Source organism: Hyaena hyaena, unplaced genomic scaffold (genome assembly GCF_003009895.1).
Source record: "Hyaena hyaena isolate Hyena2069 unplaced genomic scaffold, ASM300989v1 scaffold_1074, whole genome shotgun sequence".
In the NCBI taxonomy this organism is placed as follows: Eukaryota; Metazoa; Chordata; class Mammalia; order Carnivora; family Hyaenidae; genus Hyaena; species Hyaena hyaena.
Window position 1 is genome coordinate 476,224 of NW_024081711.1, and position 27,482 is coordinate 503,705.

The 27,482-nt window shown below is 34.5% G+C and overlaps 1 protein-coding gene across 2 annotated transcripts in view; it reads right to left on the minus strand.

Moving 5' to 3' along the window:
• Window positions 1-27,482, minus strand: part of GCC2 (GRIP and coiled-coil domain containing 2) — a 51,461-nt gene that overhangs the window by 17,433 nt on the left and 6,546 nt on the right. Inside the window, exons 5-15 of one of the 2 annotated variants that reach the window (XM_039222200.1) lie at window positions 26,496-26,600; window positions 23,337-25,805; window positions 22,574-22,643; window positions 19,903-20,003; window positions 19,573-19,671; window positions 12,870-12,989; window positions 10,027-10,191; window positions 9,631-9,735; window positions 8,592-8,754; window positions 487-587; window positions 322-399 (exon numbers count right to left, since the gene is read on the minus strand). In XM_039222200.1, coding sequence (XP_039078131.1) covers window positions 322-399; window positions 487-587; window positions 8,592-8,754; window positions 9,631-9,735; window positions 10,027-10,191; window positions 12,870-12,989; window positions 19,573-19,671; window positions 19,903-20,003; window positions 22,574-22,643; window positions 23,337-25,805; window positions 26,496-26,600 — 3,576 coding nt within the window. The remainder of the gene's footprint in view (window positions 1-321; window positions 400-486; window positions 588-8,591; window positions 8,755-9,630; window positions 9,736-10,026; window positions 10,192-12,869; window positions 12,990-19,572; window positions 19,672-19,902; window positions 20,004-22,573; window positions 22,644-23,336; window positions 25,806-26,495; window positions 26,601-27,482) is intronic. The other variant, XM_039222201.1, reaches the window with a different exon arrangement.

Consider the following 27,482-nt stretch of genomic DNA (forward strand, 5'->3'; position numbering starts at 1 on the left):
GATGCTGACTGTTGTGACTACACCCTCATTTAGAAAGCTCAGACGCAGGTCTGGGGCCATGTTGATTTTACGTTGTACTATTCTTAGTGCATTAAGGATTTTCAAATACATGAACAGAATCTCGCTTACGCTAAATGGGATACTTCAGTTATATGTCATACTTATATGCCTTACTGCTTCTACTTTTTCTATGTTGAGGAAGGATATTGGGGGAGAAAACGTGTGTGGCTATATAAAAATATGTACATAGGGATATTTAGAGAAATCCTTACATGGCACCTTACTTCTTTCGCAAATCCTCAAAAGTAAAAAGAATCTTACTTTATAGACTTCTATTTGCTGCTGGCTTGCTTCCAGCTCACCCTTTAAAGATGCTTGAAGTATTAAGTGATCAGTTTCCTAAAGAATAAGAATTTTGGTTATATTTAAAAAAGAAGGGCTTTATAGATACATAAACTGAAATATGAAAATAGGAAATTAACATACTGCTTGCTTTGAATCTGCAAGGTCTTTTTTGGTTTTCACAAGCAACTGCTTGATTTTGGCATTTTTTTCCTCCTGTTGTTGCACTGAAGACTGTAGTGAAGCTAGCAAAGGAAACAATTTCAGAAGAGATTGAACAATTTTTATGAAGGACTTTAAATAAACAAATGACAACCTTTTCTTCATATTAACCTATCTTTAAAAGAAACTTGTCGGGGCGTCTGGGTGGCTTAGTCGGTTAAGCGTCCGACTTTCGCTTAGGTCATGATCTCACGGTTCGTGGGTTCGGGCCCCGCGTCGGGCTCTGTGCTGACTGCCAGCTCAGAGCCTGGAGCCTGTTTCAGTCTGTGACTCCCTCTCTCTCTGACCCTCCCCTGCTCACGCTCTCTCTCTCTCTCTCCTAGAAATTAAAAAAACAAAAAAACAAAAAAACATTTAAAAGAAACTTGTCTTAGCCTTTTATTACAGAACATTTCAAATATACATGACAGTAGTGACAACTGTGCAATAAACTCCCTGCACCCATCTCTCAGCTGTAACATTTACCAATATATAGCCAATCTTATTTCACCCAGAATAGGAATCTGGTCCACAGGCTAAAATCTGTCTGCTGCCTGTTTTGTAAAGAGTTTTATTAGAATACAGTCAAGCTTGTTTATTTACATGTTGTTCACAGTTGCTTTAGTACAACAATGACAATTTTACTAATGGTGATAGAGATATGATGTGATCTGCAAAGCTTGAAATATTTACTGTGTGGCCCTTGAGAAAGTTTGCCAACCACTAACCTATACCGTCACCTATTCCTTATGCTCTCACTGCTTTTTGGGTGTTTTCTGTTGGGGTTTTGTGTGTTTTTTTTGTTTGTTTTTGTTTTTGTTGTTCTTCACAAGAAATCCACTTATCTGCAAATATTTCAGTATACATCTCTAAGTAAAGTTATATACTTGGTGTACACTTAAAAGATAAAACTTTACTTTTAAGAAGTACCTCAAGGGGCAAAAGGGCAACTGGGTGGCTCAGTTGGTTAAGCCTCTGACTTCAGCTCAGGTCATGATCTCACATTCGTGGGTTCAAGCCCCACATCAGGCTCTGTGCTGAGCTCAGAGCCTGGAGCCTGCTTCAGATTCTGTATCTCCCTGTCTTTCTGCCCCTTCCCCTCTCATGCTCTGTCTCTCTGTCTCAAAAATAAATAAAACTTAAAAAAAAAAGAAGTACCTCAAACGAGGTGCTATGTATTTCCAATTATATCACAGCAGAGGCACATCCGTGGTTGTCTGTTTTTGTGATACTAATTATTTTGTAGAATGGGACTATCAGTGACAATTCACTAAGAAACAAATTAAAACTTGATAAAAAAACAAAAAACTGTTATGCTAACAGAGGTTAAAACAAACAAACAAACAAACATCAAATAGGAACAAGTGGATTTACTGTCTAGATCACAGGTGCCCAACTACAGCCAGCAGGCCAAAGCTGGCCACTGCCTATTGTGAAAGAGATGAAGAGTGTATGATAGAGGCCATGTAGCTCGTGAGGCCATGGAGGCTGACTTCCTGGTCCTTTAAGAAAAAGTATGCTGGACACCTGATCTAAGCCAATTACATGGGCACTATGTAATTGTGCTACTAAAGTATCTTATAATCAATGATTAACTTTATGTAGTTGTATTATTTGGTAAATATGAACACATATACTCTAAGAATATATCTTAATTATAACTTTATGATAAATCTAACTGAGTTAACTTCTGGCAACTATTTGCTCAGTTCTAAAAAGCATTTTCTAAAGCATAAATTATATATGAAACCTTTGTTAAGTGCTCCAGGAATTATGGTAAGATACAGTAAGTTCCTGAGCTCAAAAGTCTAAAAATGAAATCGGAGATAGCATTTCACATGATAACATAAAGCAAAATATAAGTGTATGAAAGAAATACAAAAGGCTACAGAGATCCACAGAAGCTAAAGGTTATATAAAGTTTGCACAGGACAAGGAAAAAAATTTTTTTTAATTTTTAAATGTTTATTTATTTTTTAGAGAGACAGAGTGTGAGCAGGGGAATGGCAGAGAAAGAGGGAGGCACAGAATCCAAAGCAGGTTCCAGGCTCTGAGCTGTCAGCACAGAGCCTGATGCAGGGCTCAAACCCATGAACTGTGAGATCATGATCTGAGCTGAAGTCTAATGCTCAACCGACTGAGCCACCCAGGTGCCCCAGACAAGAAAAATTTCACAGAACAGGAAATATTGAAGATTAGGAAGGATTCCCAAAAGTGGGCACAGGCACGATGGTGGGAGGGTGATGGCGTAAAAGGGTGATGGCATCTTTAGAGATGAGATTTACAGTTACAGAAAAGCACAGATCATGTCTCAGGAAAAATGTGAGAGAGTAGTGAGAATTAAGTTGAAAAGTCAGTCTGGGGCCAAATGTTAGAGGGGTTTCAGATTAAGTTGTGTGTTGCTAATTTATTAGGCAGCTTTTTTTTTCCCCCAACAGAATGCTGTCTGGATGCTTTATCTTTTACCTACTCTACCACATCTCCTTAGTCCAACCTTCCAAGGCCTTTGCTGCCATGAGCCTGGTGGCTTTTGACAGATTCTACACAATTCCAATTAATCCAGTATGTTGGCAGACTAATCTTCCCCCACGGTCTTTAAAAAGGGCCCTAATACATTCTTCAGGTACTTCATGAACTGGATCAAAAATGTCTTCCTAATCATACTTCAGTTCTCCCTGGCAGGTCAAGTCTCTCACTCCAACTGATCAAGATTTCCAAAATTATGTTATTTCTTTTAGCTTTTGCTTTATATTATGGCTGCATAAAAGAATACTCTTTCCCTGTCTGCCTTTTCTCTCCAAACCTTACCCACCTTGAGCTCCAACTTGTAACTGTTTTAGTCTGTAGAATCTCTCTTCCCCCTGAACTCTCAGCACTAACTGCCTGTACCACTTATTTCTGTACTTATTTATTGAATAAATTTTTTTTTGGTTTTTCTAAGGTATCAATCTTCTCTTTCAGCCTGGTTTATGACCAAATATACACATAATCACTCATTCACAAAGCCAAATGTTTGTATTGCTGGAATATAATCTAGAGCTCTGCCATTCAATTTGCACATAGAACACAGTTGGAAATTATTGTATGTACATGAGAGATACATGTATAATTGCCTGGAAACTTTACAGTCCTTTCAACTATCTGAATATTCTAAGATTTTCCCCTGGATGCAGGCAGATATCAGAATTCTGCATATGTAGTTTCATTGCTTTGTTTATTCATAGAATCACCTTTATTCAGCTGTGATTTGGCTACAGATTAAAAGAAGTACCCATTATGAAACATTCATGGGAGATTTGCTACTTTATTTACTGTGGAGATGCCATTAAGAATACAAATACAGATTATTAGTGGTTTCTGTTAAAAGTAAATATAAAAAGGATACTGGGCTTAAAAATTCCCTGAGCAGACAAAACCTCAAGTCACATAAGTGAAACTTACTTAGCTTATTCTGCAAAACAAGTGAACTTGTCATCTACAAACCCCCATTGTAATAAATAATCATTGTAAAGGTAAAATTCACTCATTTACATTTATAAACCAATCCTGCAAGGTAATACCCCCGGGTTATCAGTCTCTGAATTTGCAAACTCCCAGTTCGTGAACTGTTCTTATATGCACAGTAGACCTTACTAAATATTATTTATTGATTTGGTGGTTTTACTTTTTGCTTTTTCTGGATGTGTCACAGTCATAAGGTAGCATTAACTTCAAAATCAGATATGAGACTCTTGAAAACAGATTTCATTTTATTAAAAAAATTTTTTAACGTTATTTTTAAGAGAAAGAGAGAGAGGGCAAACAGAGGAGGGGAAGAGAGACAGACAGACAGACAGAATCAGAAGCAGGCTCTGAGCTATCAGCACAGGGTCCAATATGGGGCTCTAACCCACAAACCACGAGATCATGAACTGAGCTGAAGTCACTCAACCTACTGAACAACCCAGGCACTCCTTGAAAACACAGATTTTACTGCCCCACCCTTTAAGATTCTGATTCTTTACATCTGTGCCTGGGCTCTCCAAAAATGTCTCCAATACTATGTAATATTTAAGTTAGATTAAATAAGATGTCACACATCTTAGTACCAGGAAAAGCTATGTTTCTTGCAAGTATCACATTTGTTCTAATATTGTGGCTATTGTAAACCTTGTACCTGATAATGCTCCTGTCTTTCAAGGCTACTGGGAAACTCAAAGCCAATTTATACAGACCTTAGTGATGCCAAAAGCACACAGAACATACACTTTATGTCTTGATCTTATATCTCACTTTACTGTATCGTCCTAGACCTCAATATTTCCTTTTATCTCATTTCCTCATCATTTTCATATCTGAAATCTTGTACAGTAGTATCTTTGCAGTCACCTCAAATTATTTTATGGAACTTCTGCCTCTTATTGTGAGGGAGTAACAAATCTTAGACTTACCTTCCCATGGTAAAACAATTAGAAAACTGAACAAAATATATGAAAAAAAAAATTATGTTTTCTGACATTAGACAATAAACACTATAGAGCTGTGATCCCTGAGAGAAGATATACAAGGTGAGTCGTATTACAGTCCCAGCTTTCTGTCAGGAGGCAATTTCTAGACTGTGGTACAGAAAGGAACTCCCCAAACGGAGCAATGGTCTTGCTGAGATTCAAAGAACAATGGCTGGGGAAAGAACAGTGAATAGAGAGCTATAACTGGAACAATTCCCAAAGCTCACAAAGGGCTATAAATTGTTCCAACCAGCCAGAGTAAAGAGACTTTGTTTCATATATGGGCATTCAGTAGACATCAGAAGATCCCTACTTTAGTAAAGTGGCTGAACTAAATCTATAGGAAAGGGTACTCTACACTTCTAAAAAAAATGAAAAATAGGCCACAACAGAATAAAACTCATCTATAAATGCCTGCCGGTCTAACTCTATAAGTGAATAAAAAATTCTAGCATTCAACAATGTAAAATTCACATCCAATTAGAAGGTTATTTTCCATGCAAAGCAGTAGGAAATTATTACTCATAACAGGAGAAAAAAATCAATCAATAGAATTAGAACAAGAAATTACAGACTATGCTTAAGGATTTAAAGGAAAACACAGTGAAGAGATAAATGGAAAAGAAGAAAAAAAACCCACAAATGGCATTTCTAGAGATTAAAAATATAATATCTCAAGTGAAAATATCACTGGATGATAACACATTAGACTCTGAAGATGAGAGAATTTAAAAATTATTTAATAACAGAAACAACTAGAATAGAAGCTATATTCTATTTAATAGTAGAAACTATCCAAAAAGCTTAGAAAGTGAAAAAAGAAGAGATATGAAAAAACAAACAAATCATCATTAACCTATGGTAATATATCAAATGGTCTAATGTGTGTAATTGGAGTCTCACGGGGAAAAAGAGAGCAGGATTTAAACAAAAAATAATAAAGTAAATATTGGCCAAAAATATGATCAACTTGAAGGAAACTAGAAAATTTAAATACAACAAAGAAATTCAATAAACCACAAGCAGGATATAAACAGAGAAAGAAAACATTAACAAGGCACATCATAAAATTCTATACCCAGCACAGAACTATCTTTCAAAAATGAAGGTAATTTTTTTCAGGTGAAAACATGACAGAATTCAATACCTATAGCCCACGTTACAAAATATGTTAAAGGGAGTTCTTCAGGCAAAAGGAAAGTCATACTTGATGAAATCTGGATAAACATGAAGAAATGAAGAGCAACAGAGATAGTAAACATGTGGGCAAATATTTTAAGAAAATTCTCTAGTTTTTTATTTCTTTAAAATAGGGATTGGAAAATGTTTTCAATGGTAAGATAATAAATACTATAGTCTTGCAGGTGATACAGTATCTGTTACAACTACTCAACTGTGCTGTTGTAGCATGAAAGTAGCAACAGATGATACACACAAATGAACATGGCAGTGTTTCAATAAAACCTTTATATTAACAAGCAGTGGACTGTGGGCCCTGGTTTGCTGATCTCTCTTTAAAAGAGAACTATTTTTAAACAAAAATAACACAATTATTACATTTCTAACACATGTGGAAAACATGTGAAATAAAGCGTGTGACAAAAATAAAGCAAAGACGAAAAGAGGGGAATAAACAGTACTGTAAGATTCTTATACTATATATGAAGTGGTATAATTTACTTAAGTGTAATTTGTAATAAGTATGTATTAAGTTCATGATGTAAACTATAAACCCTAAATCAACCACTAAAAACTAACAAAGGTATAGCTAATAAAGGAGATAAAATGGTATCATATAAATTACTCAATTCAAAAGAAGGCAGATAAAAAGAGGAAAAAGGAAACGAATTACAAGAGTAATAGAAAATAATAAGGTAGCCTACTCATAGAAATAATTAGTTAAAAATAAATGACTTACACATTCCAATTAAATGGCAGAGGGTGTCAGCTTGGAGAGAAAAGGAAAACTCAACTATATGCTATTTAAAAGAAATACTTTATAGACTTAGTTTGAAAGCCAAAGGATAGGAAAAGATATGTTGTGTTAACAATAAACAAAAGAAAGCTGGAGTGGTTATACTAATATCAAAGTGGACTTTAGGGGCGCCTGGATGGCTCAGTTGGTTGAGCATCCGACTTCAGCTCGGGTCATGATCTCAAGGTTTGTGGGTTCAGGCCCCACATCGGGCTCTGTGCTGATGGCTCAGAGCCTGTTTCGGATTCCATGTCTCCCTCTCTCTCTGCCCCTCCCACTCATTTTCTGTCTCTCAAAACTGAATAAATGCTATAAAAAATGTAAAAAAAAAAAGTGGACTTTAGAAAAAGAAATATTACTAGTGTTAACAAAACACATTTCACAATAATAGAAGAATTAAATTACCAAGAACAAGTAACGATTCTAAATGTATATGTAGCTAATTCCAGAGTTTCTAAATACATGAAGCCAAAACTAACAGAAGGGAAAAGAGAAAGAAATCCAGAGTTATGTTCAGGAAATTCAATATCCCTCTCTCAGTACTTGATAGAGGAATAGTCAGAAAACCATTAAAAATATAGAAAACTTAGTCATCTAACTTGATTTAATTGACATTAGTTAAAACACTCTATCCAACAACTTATACAGCTGAACACACTGTTTTCAAGTGCTTACAGAGCTTTCACCAAAAGAAATCTTATTTTGAACCCTAAAAACAAAACTCAATAAACTTAAAAGGACTGAAATCATACCGAATATTTTTTTTTAATGTTTTATTTATTTCTGAGACAAAGAGAGAGAGAGAGAAAGCATGAGAGCGTGAGCAAGGGAGGGTCAGAGAGAAAGGGAGACACAGAATCTGAAACAGGCTCCCGACTCTGAGCTGTCAGCACAGAGCCCGACGTGGGGCTTGAACCCACGAACCATTAGTTCATGACCTGAGCCAAAGTCGGATGCTAAACTGACTAAGCCACACAGGCGCCCTCAGAATATGTTTTTTAACTACAAAGGAATTCAGTTAGAAATCATTAACAGAAAGATATCTGAAATTCCTTCAAATGAATTAAATAACAGACTTTTAAATAACCTATGAGTCAAAGAAGAAATGCAAAGGAAATTTAAAAAAATCTTGAGCTGAGTAAAAATAAAAAGTTTAACATACCAACTTATGAGATATGGCTGAAGGAGTGCCTGGGAATATTTAGAGCTTTAGATGCTTACATGAGAAATCATTTTATGGAAAGAATGGAATGTAATCACCTTAAAGAAAAGTATTCACTGCTATTTAAATGTTCCTACTCTGCTGACAACCAGCAAATCGTGGACAAGACCATTTCCTATCTTTGTATCACACAGCAGGTACCTAAGAAATGTTTAAGTAAGTGAATGCATTATTCACCAATGTGGACTGTACACATCCAAAGAAAACATGGTTTTACAACTCTCCTGGTCCTTAAGAATAGTGAGCACTGTGTGAAAGATATGGTTGGCAGTCAAAGACTGGTGAAATGAACAACTAATATTGCTGCCCTGTATTCTGTTACGATGAAATTATTGTAAGTTAAAGTTAATTTTGTTTTACTCACTCATTTCTTCCTGCAGGGTTTCTTGTTTCTGCTTCTGAATTTTTATTTCTTGCTCCAAATCTTCTATCTTGATGTTTTTATTAGCTAACTTTTGATTTAGTTCTTTCATCAAACGTTCATAATCAGCTATTTCCATATTCATCAAAGTGGTTTGCTGGGCATCCTGCACATACCAGAAATAAAAGGTCCACATAATAGATCAGTTGATTTTATTTGTAAAATTGCTAACTGCATAATTATGAATTATGCCATAGGAATAAACATATTCTATTATGCTTTTCTGTAACATAGAAAGTTTACACATCATATGAATAAACTAGATGTTGGTACTTCCGAATTTGTAATTTTATAAAATAAAGTATTTTCTAACAGTTTAATCCAACTTTCTCAATTTCACTGACTTTCATCATAATTCTTGTTAACCACAATTGATAGTTCTACCCATCGTGCTCTTATTTATAAAATATTAACATTGAAAAAATATTTTTAATTAATTAATTTATTTTGAGAGAGAGAGCCAGGGAGGGGCAGTGGGGGAAGGGTAGAAAGAGAATCCCAAACAGGTTCTGTGCTTTCAGTGGGGCTCAATCTCCCAAACCATGAGATCATGATCAACAGTCAGACGCCGACCAACTGAGCCACTCAGGTGCTCCTAAAATATTAACATTTTAAGCAGCTCTTAGAGTACCTTTCTTTTTAGCCTCATCTTTGAAGAACTAGAGAAAAATTAGCCAAAGTTTTAAGTATAATACAAATTCCCATTGTTGACATTAATTACATCTTCATGTGTCATAGAACAATTCTGTACAAAAAATGAAGTATCAAACCAAAATCTAATCATTTGTGAGCTGAGATTCTTCTGAAAAAACAGGACTGAGAGAAATAAGTTAAACTTGCAATTTTTTAGGGCTAACAATTTACACAAGATTATTTTAGTACCTCAAAAACCTTGTTTTTGAAATATTTCCTTTCTAAACTATTAGAATAGTTCAACACTGGGAATATTGACCTCAGTTTGGAATTTAGTAGTTTATTTTACCTTTCTAACCAGTTCTAATTCTTGCATAGTTTTCTGAAGCTGTTTCTTTTCCTTCTGAAGTTGCAGCCGAAGTTCTTCAAGTTCATTTACAGAATTGGCATGCTCCTGAAATTAAAAATAAAAATAACATCACCCCATCCCCCAAGCCAACCAGCATTAAAAAGGTATTTGTAAGGGTCTATAAAATGAATGTGACATACTAAGATATAAAAAGCTTGAAAATATTTTAATATTTAAAAAATGTGCACTCCAAAATCATATCTTGGGATTCTCATATTCATAGTTGACAAACATTAAGGAATTAATGAACTCTGTTGTATCCAGTCTTTCCTTCACTTAAGTAACATAATAAAAATATTACTATATAACAAATTAATCCCACAGGACTGTTTGTACCTTTATCTTCTGTTCTTTCTGAAGTTTTTCGGCTTCCAACTCTTTATCTGCCACTGCTTTGGCTTTTTGGACTTCTAATATCTGTACTTCTAATAACTTTGCATTAGATTGTAGTGTCTCTATACGAGCCAGGAGATCTTCATTATCAGAATTTAATTTTTCACACTAGAATGACAAATGTTCACTACTGTAAACATGCAGAAAATATGTACGAGAGGAAGAATAAAATGGTACATTATGAGATTATTGGCACAATTTGAAAAGTGAAGACTTCAAAAACAATTCCACATAATGTAAAATTGAGAATTAAGTTTAAAACACTATTACTGTTTGTTTTTTTTGTTTTGTTTTGTTTTTTACAAATAAAACACTATTATTGTTAACAAAAAAGAAACAAAACCAAAACCACCTCAGGAATCTGAGATCAGAGCAGTAGATAAGACAGGAAAGTTGCCAGCTATTTTGTTATAGTCTTCCCCCAACAGTGGGAAAAGGAAAATAAAATTAAGTTTCTATTAATTTTAATTAAAAATTATTATGCAAAAAATATTGAAATTGAATATATTACAATTTTCATGTTTGCATTTACTCAATTTAAAATTACCTGAAAAGTCCTCTCAACCAAGTGGGTGTGGAAGGAATGTACCTCAACATAATAAAGGCCGTCCGTATATGACAAGCCCACAACTACATCATACTCAATGGTGAAAAGCTCTTCCTCTAAAATCAGGAACAAGACAAGATTTCCACGCTTGACATTTTTATTTAACATAGTATTGGAAGTCCTAGCCACAGCAATAAGCAAGAAAAAGAAAAGGCATCCGAATTAGAAAGGAAGAAGTAAAACTGTCACTATTTGCAGATGACAGGATACTATGTATAGAAAACCCTAAAGACTCCACCCAAAAACTGTTAAAATAAATGAATTCAGTAGAGCTACAGAATATATACAGAAATCTGTTGTACACTAATGATAAACTATCAGAAAGAAGAATTAAGAATAAACAATTCCACTCAAAACTGCATCAAAAAGAAAAAATAAGTAGCTAGTAAAGACCTGTATCCTTAAAACTTTAAGACACTGATGAAAGAAATTGAAGATGACACAAATAAATGAAAACATATTCTATGTTTAGATTGGAAGAATTAATAGTTTTCAAAATTCCAAATATTGTTATCTTGACTAAAGTAATCTATAGATTCAAAGCAATCCCTAACAAAAATCCAATGGCATTTTTCAGAGAACTAGAACAATTCCGAAGTTTGTACAGAACCTGAAAAGAGCCCAAATAGCCTTGAAAAAGAAGAATGAAACTGGTGCTATTGTGCTCCCTGATTTCATACTATATTACAAAACTATAGTACTCAAAACAGTATATTATTGGCATAACAGACACACAGATCAATGAAACAGAATAAAGAGCCCAGAGATAAACCCATGATTATATGGTCAACTCACTTATGACAAAGGAGCCAAGAATATACAATGAGAAAAGTACAGTCTCTTTAATGAATGGTGTTGGACAAGATGGATGTCCACATGCATAAGACTGAAACTGGACTACTACCTTCATCTTACACAAAAATTAATTCAAAATGATTTAAAGATTTGAATGTAAGACCTGAAACCATAAGGCTCTTAGACACTGGAAACTTGATGCTGGTCTTGTCAATATATTTCGAACCTGATACCAAAAGCAAATGCAACAACAACAAAAAATCAACAAATGGGGCTGCATCAAATTCAAAAGCTTCTTTACAGCAAACGAAACCATCATCAAGAGAATAAAAAGGCAAATTCTCTACTGAATGGGAGAAAATATTTGCAAACCTTATATCTGGTAATGGGTTAATAGCCTAAATAAAGAACTCATATAACTCAGTAGCAAAAAACCAAACGATTTGATTTAAAAATGGGCAAAATATCTATACAGGCATTTTTCCAAAGACATACAGATGAAAGATGTTCAACATCACAGGTCATCAAAGAAATGCAAATCAAAACCACAATTAAATATCATCTCATACCTGTTAGAATGGCTATCATCAAGAAAACAGAAACAGCAAGTGTTGGCAAGGATGTGGAGAAAAGGGAACCCTTGTGCACTGTTGATGGGAATGTAAATTGGTGCAGCCACTGTGGAAAACCTTATGGAAGTTCTCAAGAAATTAAAAACAGAACTACCATATGATCCAGTAATTCCACTTCTGGGTATTTATCTGAAGAAAACAGAAACACTAACTCACAAAGATATATGCACAACCATGTTCACTGCAGCATGACTTACAATGGCCAGGATACGGAAATAGCCTAAGTATGCACTGACAATGAATGGATAAAGAAAATGTAGTGTGTATATATATAATGGGATATTATTCGGCCATACAGAAGTATGAAATCTTGCCATCTGTGGCAACATGAATGGACCTTGAGAGCATTATGCTAAGTAAAATAAGTCAGAGAAAGATAAATACCATATGATCTCTTATATATGTGGAATTAAAAAAAAAACAACAACTAAGCTCATAGAATATGTGGTTGCCAGAGGCACAAGGTAGGGTATGGATGAAATGAGTGAAGTCAAAGGGTATAAAATTCCAGTTATACAATAAATAAGTCATGAAATGTATAGCATGGTGCTATAGTTAATAACGGTGTATTGAATATTTGAAAGTTGCTAAGAGAGTAAATCTTAAAAGTTCTAATTCCAAGGAAAAAAATTCTGTAACTACATATGGACAGGTGTTAACTAGACTTCACAATATATACAAATAATGATGTACACCTAAAACTAAACTAATATAATGCTGCATGTCAATTATACCTCCAAATTTTTTTTTACCTGAAAAGTCGAATTCCTTAAATGTCTTGTTAGTTCTTCTATGTGATGTTCAAAATTATTAGCACGTTCTTTTTCCACATCCAACTGCTCTGACTGCTTATCATATTCTAATAAAAGATTCTTGAGTAAAAGACAAAATGATGTAACTTTAGACAATTATACTTTTGACCAATCAGACTGTATTACCAAGCCTTCTTGATGTAACATTTGAGTCCATTCTGAAAGTTTAAAACTTATCGAAGTTCAACATTTGACAGAACATCTAATTGGCACTGTATTATAAAATTAACATAGTTCAGAGAACTTTAGTATGGGATGGAACTATTAGAGGGCAAAAGGATCTTACACTTGTACAGTATCAGCAAGTTAAATACATTCTAGTCATCAAGAAACTTCTAGAACATAAACAAGATTTAAAGAGGGAGAAGAAAAAGTTTAACCTGGTGGCCTATTAACTCCCCTAAAGAATTGTGATGAGGGAATTGTGATGAGGCCTGGCCTAATATAAGGTATAAGGTGTAAGTATAAGGACATGGGAAGATATTTTATAAAATTAGTCTCTCATTTTCTGTGGCAAGACATTTAACATTTTCTGGACTCTAAAACCAATGGAATTTTCTTTGATATTTTTGGTTGGTCCCTACTTAAGAACAAAATGCCTGGGCTGACATTTTTGCAACATACTGGCAAATCAGGTTATTCTCCAAAATATGTAAATGAGATTCACTGTTTTAAGACTGCATTTAGTGTTTTTTTCTTCTCTCCTCTAATAAATACTGTTTTTGCCTTTGTTCCAGAAAACTACTGACTGTTCCCCACATAAGTGAATTTGTGTACAGTAACTAACAAAATTTAAGTTTTCTTTGAAAGTTTATTTTGGAAAGCCTAAAAAGTGGCCTTCATCCAGACCAGGACCTCTGAAGTCCTTGGCTCCCCTTCCCAGACTGCTCTGGGGTTTCATGTGTGACAATTATAGGCTCTTTCTGGCTCTTGCTTGCCAAATCTGATTCTTGGCCAAGTCTAATTTTGTTTCTAATTCTCACTTACACATAATCAACTATTATCCACACTGGTAGCTGAAGCTGAATGTTGGAATCTAAGTTTCAATTTTATGGTCTACCTATCTAATAATCGGCAAAAAGCAGGATTTGGGAACCTAGAAGCTGGCTTATATATATATATATATATATATATATATATATATGTTTGTCCATGTTTATTTGCCTGAGGGTTATGCTATTTCCTGGCTTAAATGAATTTGGGGTTGGGAAATCATTTGTCTTCCACAGAGAGAAGATTCCATGCTATTTGTGCAGATTCCTCTAACTTTATATATCAGAGATCTTTATCTTCTTAAACTCTATCTTGTTTTTGTTCTTGTTTTTACTTGCTATGACTCTAATAGTTTTCAAGAGTTACAAAAATGGGATTCCTATAACAAAGCTGACTTAAGTAAATACTGGCTTGCCACAGGAAATTCTGACTATAATCATATTATTCCTAAGGGGAGCACTGGAACAAAAAATAAATGCCATGCATGCAATGGTCTAATTTCTTCAATGAATATGCCAATACTGCTTCTAAGCGAATGAATAATTACAAATTATCATCACTTCAGACTGTTGCATCTTCCTATCTTTAAAAAAGATATATGAAACAACTAAGAGCCGCCTGGGGAACTCAGTTAAGTGTCCAATTCTTGATTTTGGCTCAGGTCATGATCCCACGGTCATGAGATGAAGCACTGCATCAGGTTCTACACTGAGCATGGAGTCTGCTTGGGATATTCTCTCTCTCTCTCTCCTCCTCCTCCTGCTCATGTGTGCATGTACACACTCTCTTTGTCTTAAAAATTAAAAAACTGATAAAAATGATTATTATAAGTGATAGGAACACTGAAAAAAAACACTAGCCAGATTCACAAGTCTATAAAATTCCTCAGCATCCCAATACTGATATTCTCTGAGGAACCTAACAGAGCTCAGTTATGTCTATTTTTATAAAAAGTGGTCATCATTCTTAATCATATCAGTACCGATTTAATCTTACATCCTATTGTTTCATCATAAATGGAATCCCTAGCTTATTCAAAGACTGAGAAAATTGTACAACTATAAAATGTATTTTTTTTTTTAAGGTTTACTTACTTAGAGAGAGGGAGCCAGTAAGCTGGGGAGGGGCGGAGAGAGAGAGCGCGAGCGAGTAAGCTGGGGAGGGGCGGGAAGAGAGAGAGCATCCTAAGCAGGCTCCACACTGTCAGCACAGAGCCCTATGTGGGGCTTGAACTCACTGAGATCATGACCTGAGCCTAAATTCAGAGTCAGATGCTTAACTGACTGAGCCAACCAGGCACCCCTAAAATGTATTTTAAAAAGTGTTTTAGAGGCATCTGCGTGGCTCAGTCGGTTAAGCAGCCAACTTTGGCTCAAGTCATGATCTCACAGCTTGTGAGTTCGAGCCCCGCGTCCAGCTCTGTGCTGACAGCTCAGAGCCTGGAGCCTGCTTCGGATTCTGTATCTCCCTCTCTCTCTCTGCCCCTCTTCTGCTCGTGCTCTGTCTCTCAATAAATAAACGTTAAAAAAATTTTTTTAATAAAAAATAAAAATGTTTTAATAGACTTCATTTTTTAAGAGCAGTTTTAGGTTCACACCAAAACTGAGAGGAAAGTACAGAGATTTCCTATTACTCCTCCACTGCCAAATGCAGAACCTTCTATATTATCTGTAAGTCCCACCCCATTGCACATTTGTTACAATTGATGACCCTACACTGACACATCACCATCCAAAGTCCAGAGTTTACTTTAGGGTTCACTTCTGGTGGTGTACCTTCTCTAGCTTTGGACAAAGTTATAATGACATACATCCACCATTAATCAGTATCATACAGAGTAGTTTCACAACCTAAAAATCCTCTATTCCACCTATTCATCCCTTCCTCCCCAAGACCCATGAGAGCCACTCATGAGAACCACTGATTTTTTGTTTTTAACTGTCTTTTGCCTTTCCAGAATGTCATATACTCAGACTCATAAATTATGTAAACTTTTCAGACTGGCTTCTTTTGGTTGCTGGTAGTATGCATTTAAGTTTCCTCCATGCCTTTTCATGGCTTCATAGCTCATTTCTTTTCAGTGCTGAAACATTCCATTGTCTGGATGTACCCATGTATTCATTTATCTACTGAAGGCCACCTTGGTTGTTCCCAAAATTTGGCAATTATAAACAAAGCTGCTATAAACACCTATGTGCAGGTTTTTCTGTGGATATAACTTTCCTACTCCATTGGGTAAACACCAATGGTTACTAGATTGTATGGTTAAGAGTATGTTTAGTTTTTTAAGAAATTGCCAAACTTCTAAAAAGGCTGTACTATTTTGCACCCCCACCAGATTTGCTGATGGGAGCTCCTACTGCTCATGTCTTTGTCAGCATTTGGTGGTGTCGGTGTTTCAGATTTTGGCCATTCTAATAAGTGTGCAGTGGTTATATCATGGTTTTAATTTACACTTCCTTGATGACATATGGTGTGAAGTATTTTTTCATATGCTTATTTTCATTCATTTATTTTCTTTGGTGTGGTATCTGCTAAGTTTTTGTGTTCTTACTGTTGAGTTTTAGTATTCTTTGCATATTTTGGGATAACAGTCCTTTATCAGATATATGTCCTTTGTAAATATTTTCTCCCAATCTATGCCTTCTCATTCTCTTGACATTACCTTCCACAGAACAGATATTTGTAGTTTAAACAAATATATATAGCTTTACCAATTCTTCCATGGATCATGCCTTTGGTGTTCTATCTAAAAATCATTGTCACATCCAAATTCACTTAAGTTTTCTCTAGTTATCTTCTAGGAGTTTCATAGTTTTCTATTTTACATGTAGGCTTGTGATCCACTTTGAGATAATTTTTGTGAAGGGTATGAGGTTTGTATCTAGATTCAACTTTTTTTTTTTTTTACATGTGGACATCTAGTTGTTTTAGTAACATTTATTGAAAAGATTGTCTTTCCTCCATTGTCAAAGATCAGTTGACTATATTTATATAGGTCTATTTCTGGGCTCTCTATTCTCTCCTACTGATCTATTTCTGTATTCTTCTAATACCACATTGTCTTGATTGCTGTAGTTTTATACAGTAAGTCCTGAAATCAGGTTAATCCTCCCATTTTGTTCTTCAGTATTGTTTTCTGAGTCTGACCTATATCATTTTCCTTCTCTAAGGAACTTTTACAATTTTTAAAAGAGTTTATTGAGAGAAACATGTGTGTGAATGGGGAAGGGGCAGACAGAGAGAGAGAGAGAGAGAGAGAGAGAGAATGAGAATCCCAAGCTGGCTCTGTGCTAATAGCATATAGACTGATGTAGGGCTCAAACCCACGAACTGTGAGATCATGACCTGAACTGAAATCCAGTATTGGATGCTTAACCTACTAAGCCACCCAAGCGCCCTAAACTTTTAACGATTCTTGAAAGGCATGTCTTTCTTTTCCTATGAGCATTCTCATTATGCAGTTATACCTTTTCTACTTGTCTCCCAATCCTTTGATATTCTTTTTTTTAAGTCCTTTGAAATCTATATATATTATTTTTATTGTTTCTTGAGAGACAGTGTGGACCTGCGCAAGCAGGGGAGAGGGCAGGCGAAGAAAGAATCTTAAGAAGGCCCCACCCTCAGCACAAAACCTGACACAGTGCTTGATCCCATGACACTGGGATCATGACCTGAGCTAAAATCTAGAGTTGTATACTCGACCGACTGAGACACCCAAGTGCCCCTGAAATCTATATTAAAAAACATTTTTTTAATGTTTATATATTGTTTGAGAGAGAGACACACAGCATAAGTAGGGACGGGGCAGAAAGAAAATGAGACACAGAATCCAAAGCAGGCTCCAGGTTCTGAGCTGTCAGCACAGAGCCCTAAGCATGGCTCAAACTCATGAACCATGAGATCATGACCTGGGCCGAAGTCAGGTGCTTAACCGACTGAGCCACCCAAGCACCTTATATTTTAAACAAAGAAATTGGCATACCTGGTCTACCCATGGAGAAAATTAATAAATTAGATTAAAATGTAAAGAAGCATGCTGCTAATGGCTCATAAAAGACAAATAAGCCTATATTTAAATTTCAAATAAGTGTTTTAAGAAATGGATGCATCAAATACTATATGTTAAGGTTATTAATCCCTTGTCATATTTTCATGTTAATTTTATATTTTATATAGTACAATCTATCTTTTTCTTTGTAAATTCAATTGCTTTTAAGTTTATAAACAGATCTCATACCCAGGGGTCATATGATTAAATGTTTTATACTAGGTTTTAAAAAATTCTTTTCACTTTTGACAAAACTCTCTAAATTAACCTAGAATTTATTTTGGTATGTAGGAGTAAAGTAAAAATCTAAGTAACTTATTCTGCAGTAGTTACTTAATTCTTTCTTTGTTGGTTTCAATGTTTTCAAATCTTGCTGGGCTAGTATATAATACAGCTTACCTGGTGATAGAACAGATCTGGAACCAGACCACCTGAATCCAAACTTGGTTTTATTCTGTTACTTGCTCTGTGATAGTGGCAATGTTAATAATATATTTGGGGGTTTTTTTGTTTGTTTGTTTTTTGAGAATTAAGTGTGATAAGATATGTAAAGTGCTTAGAAAAGAGCCTGGCCTATTAGTGTTTGTTGTTATATAGAGGTCTCTGTCTTCTGTTACATTAGTATCTTATTTTTATATCAGAACCATATCACATTATTATGGTTTTATAATAAATTTCAGCACCTGCTACAGAAAGATGTCTGTTTTCTTTTTTTACTTTAAAAAATATTAACTATTCTTGTGAGCTTATTTTGTTTTAAACTTAAAATAATTGTCAAGATTACCTAAGCAAAAAAAATAAATTTTTAGTGAAATTGTTTCAAAACATGTAAGCCAATCTGAAAACTAGTATATCAAATAATAATAGTTGCCATATATATGTTTTGCAGTTCTCTTCATGAAGTACCAAATTTTCTCATTAAAGTTCTTCCAGAAATTTTATTTTTTGGCTTCTAGGGAATCCCACTTGGCTCACTCTCTTGTCCAAACCATCCTCTTTTATTGCTATACACACTAAGTTTCTTATTTTTGTTTACCTGTTATTGCCATTGGAATTTAAGTCCTTGGAGGGCAGGAATTTAGTCTATTTGGTTGACTGCATCCCCTAGTACTCAGTACTTAGTCTGACTAAATATTTGCTGAATGTGTACATACAAGAATGTAATGGTATTTATTTACATTAGTGATTTTGTTGCACTTTCTTATTTTAAATTTTTTTTTTACAATAGATTCTCATGTTAGGTCAGCACATTACCTAATGCTTTCACTTTCCTTTTAAACCTGTTGTTTGAGCTTCAAGTTTATTCACTTGGCCAGAATATAAAATAATAACAGTAATAATAGTCATCTTTTTCATTACTGATTTTATTAAAAAATCCCAAGACAGAATTTTGGTTTTAAAAAACAATAGTTTGAAGGTACTTTAAATCTCAGACACTTAAAATCTTGATACTAGGATGTTATGACATTACACAAAAAAATAGAAAAAAATTACTAAAAAATACAAAGTGACTGTCTAGTGAGCAAGTTTTACATTTCTAGAACATTCCTTAACTTAGAACTTACAAATAAAACTTGCTATTAAAATAACTACTTTTACCTTATAGCTTTCTGCTCCTTGAATGAGATCTCTCATGGAAGTAGACAACTGATCCTTTTCTGATCGAACAGATTCAAGCTCTTCCCGTAGAGTTTGGACCTGTTTTAAATATATGATTAAAAAGTTGTTTTTGTTTTCTTTTTTTAAGATTCTATTTTTAAGCAATCGCTACACCCAACATGGGGCTTGAACTCATGATGGTGAGATCAAGAGTCATGTGCTCTACTGACTGAACCAGCCAGGCGCCCCTAAAAAATTTTTTTATGGACAGAAAAATTATACTTTTTAGTATGTAAGATTCTTGAATCTTGCATATTTAAATCACCTTACCTCTTTTTTGCTGGAATCTAGTTCTTTCTTTGCCTTCACAGCAACTAGTTTTATCTTACTTATTTTTTCCTCTTTCTCTTTGGACTCTTTTTCCAGATATCCTAAAAACACAAAATGAAAGGATTATACATGAACTCAAAAGGAAAAAATCTAAATTATTTACTTGTTTTAGCCTTAGAAATTGACCTTTAACCTGGAACACAAAGTTTGTAATCTGGAATTAAAAGTAATAAAATAAGTAGCAAAAATATTAATATCTATTTTTTAAGTGAACGCTTAGTCATTACCTAAGCAAGGGAAACAATGTAAAAAATGTCCATTTCCTTTCAACTGTCAAAATAGCTTACTCATTTCATAAGTGTCTAGGAACTGGAGAGGCTATTAGTACTCTTCTATAAGATCTTCTAGAAGATTTCCTAGAAACTCAACTATGGTAGGATTTTAGGCGGCAATTTGCAATCAGGATCATGTGGGGAAATATCAGATACAGTTAAATACTTCTGCTCTGTAGACACACTCCAATCCTTATCTCTTCCTTAACATCTTAGCCATTTCCTCTATTTCAACTCTTGTGTTCCAGATCTTACTTCTTGATATTTCTGCTTAAGTTATCTGAATTTCTGTCCTTGCTCATTAACTCAGATGCACCTGTGCTCACAGACTCTGCCCTTCTCTGCTTGTTACAGGAGATTGTTTTGTCTGTGGGTGTAGCACTGGCCAATTGTTCCACTCTTGCAACTCATCCTACACCCCTCACCTACTCCGGCATCAGTGCAGCAATGCTGCCTCTTTCCTGTGCAGCGTATCCCCCTCTCTAATGGACTTTTTCTTTTCTTTTTTTTAAGTTTATTTATTTATTCTGAGAGAGAGAGAGTAGGGAGGGGCAGAGAGAGAGGGAGAGAAAGAGAATCCCAGGCAGGCTCTATATTGTCAGCATGGAACATGATGCAGGGCTCAAACTCATGAACACGTGAGATCATGACCTGAGCTGACCACCCAACTGACTTGAGCCAGGTGCCCCTCTAATGGATTTTTTCATAACATGCAAAAGGAAAATATCAAGAAAATGTCAAGAACAAATAGTGGAAGCACCAAAGAGGATGGGAAAGGTCACAAAAAGATTGCTGAAACATAACACAGACACACACACACACACACACACACACAGACACACAAAGGCAAACCACCATACTTCCCCTCTGGATACTGTTTAATCTCTTTTATAAGTAAAACCCTTTGTAAGAGTTGTGTATACACGCTCTCAAATTTCTCTTCCCCCATTTTTTTCTTGAACTCATTTCATTCAGGCTCTGGCTTTAGCATTTCACGGAAAAGGTTATCAAGTTACCAATGACCTTTATGTTGCTTAATCCAAAGATTAGTTCTTTGAACTGATGTTACTTGACCTATTGCAGCACTTGCCATGGTTAAATATATTTTTCCTTCTTTAAACACTTCTGTTAACTTGCACTTCACTGATCTTAATTTCCAACACATTTTATGTTTATGTTCTGAATTTTCCTAACTCACTGGCTGCTCCTTCCCAATCTCCTGTGCTGTTCTCATCTTTCAGATTTTTAAATGACAGAGAATGGTCTCTGGTCTTCATATTTTTTCTACATTCACTTCCTTGGTGATCTCCACCTCATGGCTTTTAACTATTCTGTGAACTACAATTTATCTCTCATCTAGCTCTCTCTCCCTAACTCCAGATTTGCATAATTTAGCAGTCCACTAGACATTACCATCTGAGTTGTTATTTAATTTGTCTCAAACTGAGTTCCTAATCTCATCTAACCCTACTTGCCCCAGTCATCCACTAGAAGAAAACAAGGATTCATTTTCAAATCTTCCAACTTCCTTTGCTACCTCTCCCTTACCAGACTAATTAGACATTAAGTTGAAGATTTATGGGCACATTACTTAATACTTCTACGTATTTGTTTCTTTGTTTAAAATGAGAATAAAATAGCTACTCCATAGTGTTACTATGATGGAGATGTGTATAGGACAGAGTCCCAACTTCTCTGCACACGTTCTAGTGCTTGTGTGGTAGGATCCCTGCCTCTCCAGGAACTTCTTGGTATGCTCCTTGATGTTATATATGTTAATATTCATGCACCTGCTGTTCCCTCCTGTCAGAATACTTTTCTTTTCCTGTCAATTTTCTCATTTTCAATACACAACAAAAGTATAGCCTATTCTGTGATGTTTTTCCTACCTGTAGACAGACAGCTAATCATGCCTTCCTGTACTTCCAGCATTATACATACCTTGTCAACACCTAAAACTACTGCAAGCATAGCCCCTTCCAGCACTTGGCTCTTTGAAGACATAGTCTGTATCTTAATCACTTGCTAATACCAGTGCCTATCTAGCTGGGCATTCAAATAAACTTTGTTAAATGAATGAAAAATCCCCAAACCAACATGGAACCACTTATAAATGGAATCATATCAGTCCTTTGGATTAAACAATGAAACAAGAAAGTGGTAATTTTGGAAAGGAAAGCAAACAGATGGCAGAGAAGCAAAAATGGGGGCATTAGAAAGAGACAGCTAGTTATTATGATTTCACAACTCATTAATCACCTACTACATTTCTCAATATATTCTAACACTAGAAGAATCTGTGTAATTCTTTGCAACAACATATGCAAAACCACGCTTACCTATTTTTTCTTCCAACTCTTTTACTAAAGAAGGTTGATCATTTTCTACAGGTGATTTCTCTAAGGAATCCTAGATTTTATAGGAAAAACAAAAAGAAAATCACTTCATTCCCCATGATAAACTGATTGGTCATCATATCAAGCATGAGAAAATCCTCATTAAAGAAAATTCACACAAAAAGCAATTTGATGAGCAGTCTTTTTCTTACCTTGATGGACCAAGTAATACTGACCTTATACATATAGCATTTACTGTAAAAAAACAGTAGTATCCAAGGCCAAGATGAACAACCTGACACACACCAAACACATAATGCAATAAAGAAAAGATTAAATGATTATAGTTTATCATACTTTCAAAAATTTTTGGAGAAAACTCTAAAATTTTGGCTAAAGTTAAATAACACAATAGCCCAATTTTCTGCTCAACAGTGTTCTTTCAGAAAGGTAGTATGTATATCACACAAGAATGAAATTCAAGTTTTTTCATGTTGTAGTTTTGGTGTTGACTAGTTATGCAATTTTTGACCAAGACATTTAACCCCTTAATCATTTAATCTTATGCAAGATCAAGATTCTAAAATGATCTAAACCCAAAATGTGACCAATATGGATACAGAATACATAACATGAAAATGTTTAAATGTACTTTTCAGAAAACAATTTACTTCTGACTTAATACCGTAAAAACTTAATGTATTTTCTAGAGTCTAGTACTAGAACTAAGAATTTATTTAAACTAATAAAACTGAAATAATAGTACCTTTAATAACAAGAACTCGGCTCTCATGTCCTGCAGTTCAGCTTCCTTTTGTTCCAGCGATAGCCTCAGGTTTTCAAGCTCTCTTACAAAAGACTGTTCTCTTTCATTCTGGGTTTCATTTTTGCTATGTAAGTTTTTAGAGGCTTCTTCAATTTGACTTAACAGATTCTGATTTTCAAGCCTTGTTTTTTCATTAGCATTCTTCATTTCTAGAAGATCAGACTGCAGGGCCTCTTTATGTGACAGGGTTTCTTCTAATTCTTTCCTTAAGAGAACTTTCTCTTGTTCATGGTCTCTTAGTAGAGACTGAAGTTCTTCATGCTGAACTACATTCTCTTTTTGAAGGCACTTAATCTTTTTTTCTAACTCTGTCATCCTTTCATCATATTGAAATATCAAGTTTTGTTTTTCTTCATTTATTTTAGCTAAGGATTCACCTACAGTTCGCAGAATATTTACAACATCTTGCTCTTCATTTTCTTCTGAAACTTTTGACTCCATCTGCTTCAGAAAACCATACAACTGAGTTTTGACAAATGACTTCTGAACCTGCTCATTTTCAAACAGTGTACTTAAATTATCTCGTTCTGCAACTGTTAACTGAAGTTTCTTTTCTAATTCAGAAATGTGTTCTTTAAGCTTAACATCTCCTTCTTTCTGGGACAGGAGAGCTTCCAAATCCCCATTCAATTGGTTATTTTCTGAACTTAATCTATTATTTTCCTCATAAAGAGACTTTACTTCAGATGACAGTGCTTCTTGGTCCTCAGAGACAGCTTTTAATTGAATCATAAGCTTCTCTACTTTTTGGTTATTTTGATCATTTTCTTTTAAAGTTTCTTCCAGTTCTCCTGTTAATTTGTTTACCTTTTGTTCTAGTTCGCTGTTGTAGTGGCTAGTTTGCTCCACTTTTCCCCTAAGTTCTATGATCAGTCTTTCTTCCCTTTCACATTTTTTATGGAGATTCTCCATCTCTTCAGAAGAAGTTTTTATTTTACTTATGATATCATTTTTTTCCTCAGTGAGGGACCTTATCTTTGCTTCAAGTTCTTGTAACATGGTATCTCTCTGACTGAGACTAACTAAACACACTTCATTCTTTTCTTGAAGACTTTTTATGGTATTTTCAAGTTCTGGCACTAATTCTTGTTGGGACAACTTTTCATTTTCTCTCTGGAGATGATTCACAGTTTCAAGAAGAGCATCTTTTTCATTAAAAGCAGTTCTGAGTTTCTGCTGAAGTTCATTAACATCAGATGCTTGCTGTTGCTTCATTGATTCAAACTCTTGACTTATTTTCCCAGCTGATTCCCCCAGTTCTGTTTGTAAGATCTCCATAATCTCCCTAAGACTCTCATAATTTAAAATTGCCTCCTGCTTTTCTTGCTGTAGGTTTTCACACTGCTCCTTAAGACCCTGTATTTCAAACATTAGTGTTAATTTTTCTTTTTCTGAACCTGAAAAAAGTGTCTCAGTTAGTTCTGATATTTCTTTTTGATGCTGTTCCTTAAGACTCTGTACTTCTTTGTTATGTTGTTCTACAGTATAGCAAAATTGTTTGTTTGAATCTTCTAGTTCAGATTTTAATTTTTCAATTACACAGCTCTGTTCTTCTTTGGCTAGCAATAATTCATTAATTTTAAACTCTAAGTCTTCTCGTTCATGAAAAAACTCATCCTTTATATGTTGTGCATCAAGTTCAAGTTTTAATTTAAGATTATTCATGTAAGTTACCTCATCTTTTAAGATACTATGTTGAGACTCCAGTTCTTTTAAGGTGTTTTCTAAGTGTTTGATTTTTTCGTTTACTACTTGTTCTACAAAAGCTTCTTCTTGTAAGAGCATAGGACACATTCGATTTTCATTGTCTGCATCTGGTGTATTCTCTAAGTTTTGTAACTCACATTCAGATTTCTCCTGAATGTTCTTCTCACTTGCCTCACATTGTCTGACTAAATTCTCTAGCTGATTTAAATTACTTTTTTCTGCTTCACGTTCTTTTGCAGATGCTTCTATTTGGCACATCAAATCTTTCACCTCTTCTTGGTGTGCAACTTTCAATTGCAAAAGCTCTTCTTGCAAACTCTTAACATCTTTTTGGTAATGCTGGGAATTAGCCTCAATGACTTCTTGGAGATGTGTAATTTCTTGCTCCTTTTCATTTGTAGCAGTGCTTAATTGCTTTTGCAGATATAAAATTTGCTCCTCGAAGACTGGCCTGATGTTCTGAATCTCCTCTTGTAGTTTTTTAACATTATCTTCACAGTCACTCTGAAATTTAAGTTGTTCAGAAAGTTCTAATTGTTTTTTTGTTGCTTCTTCCAGTTCCTTTTGCAATCTAGCTTTATCTTCACTGTGTTTGGAATGTGCTGCCATTAATTCATTTTTCAGATTTTCAATTTCTTTCACATAGTTTCTCTGAGATTGTTCAAACTCTTTGTGCATGTCCCCCATCTTAGTAAGAGAATCCTATTATAAAAAACAGCACACAGAAATATTTAAGAGAAAAGAAATGCCTGCCTTCAGGAAAAATATTAGCCACAGGCTAACTCGAGAGAAAAGGAAGTGGCAAAAATGTACATACAGAAGTATGATAATGAGATTCCAAGAATTCTGCTCAGCCTGCCACTACCTTAAGTATGACACTGCATGTCACAGTACTAAATGTGTTACTCAGAGTAATAACTAAAACCTAAGAAATCTTTGAATTTAATTTCCTTTTAAAAAGGGATACATTTTGGAAGTTGCATTAAGTCACAAGGCTTTAATAAGCATCTCCTGAGTAGAATAATAAGTGACTTTTGGAGAAAATTAGCCCAGACCCAACAGGCAAATGACTATTCCAGAACTGAACAATGATATTTAGAGTATATGTGCAAATCAACTTACTTAAACAAGTACTTTTTCACAAAATAAGTAATTTTTAATAATTTTCATTAAAGAATAACATAGCAATAAGGAGGATTAAGAAATGCTACAACTAAATGCTGGTTCTACCTCTATGTAGATGGTGATTTCAATTATTTTTTCTTTTTAGATATTAATTTATTGTTGTAAGTTATTAAAGTCATCAGATCACATGCTTGTTAAGGTTTTAGCTTTAAAATTTATTATTATACTTAATAAATAAAAAAGCCAAACATTAAATTGTTGCCTTACCTCAATCTCTTGCTTCATTTTAAGATTTTCCTTCTTCAGACAAAGACACTGTTGCTCACTCTCTGCTTTTTCCAGAAGAATAGCATCCAGACGTTCAGTTAATGCCTGTTTTGGAACAGGGTGAATTGTTTGCCAGAGGTTAAAAATGGTGGATTGACCACATGTGTAATTTTTTCTTCACCATTTCCAAACCACACTAAAGAAAGAATAAAAGACTTAAAAAGGTCTATACATAAGAACAAAGAGAACAGAAGAAAATAAATGAGGATTATGGGAAATTCCACCATATTTTTAGAAAGCTGAAAAGTGGAGTAGGAACGGAATTAGAAAGAGGAAGAAAAGTATAACTTACAGTGTCTTCACAGGAAAACACGTATGAGAAGCTGGCAAATACTCCAGAAAATTAAATGCTCAGAAATTGGAGGCCCTATATATTGTTGAGGGAAATATAATGTGTGGGATTCAAAAACTGGGGATTGGTTGACAATCTGAATAGGGAGGGTGAGAATAACAGGCAAGAAATCACCCATGTCCCATCTTCCTCAGAGAGAGGAAATTAAACAGGATAGAAAGTAAATGAAATGAAAACTAGTTCAACATGAGTAAGTACAACCTCTAGTAATACTGATCAAGAGAAAGCAGAAGGCACAACAATAAAAATCAAAAGGAAACATACCTACATATAAACCAGAAATTAAATAGCTAAATAGAATATTACGAACAATTATTTGGCAATAGCATTAAAAACTGAAATGAAAGGAATAAAAATTGTTAAAAAATACAGCTTTATTAACTCAAGAAAAAATTAAAAAGCCTCATACCATAAGAACTTAAAAATCAAACTAGTGGTTTAAAAATTGTTCACTAAAGATAACAGAAGAGATAGTTTTACAGGTGAATTCTCTTAAATTTTCAAAGAATAGATTATTCCAATTACATATAGACTTTGTTCCAAAAAAAACAAGAAGCAAATTCCAAGTTACTCTA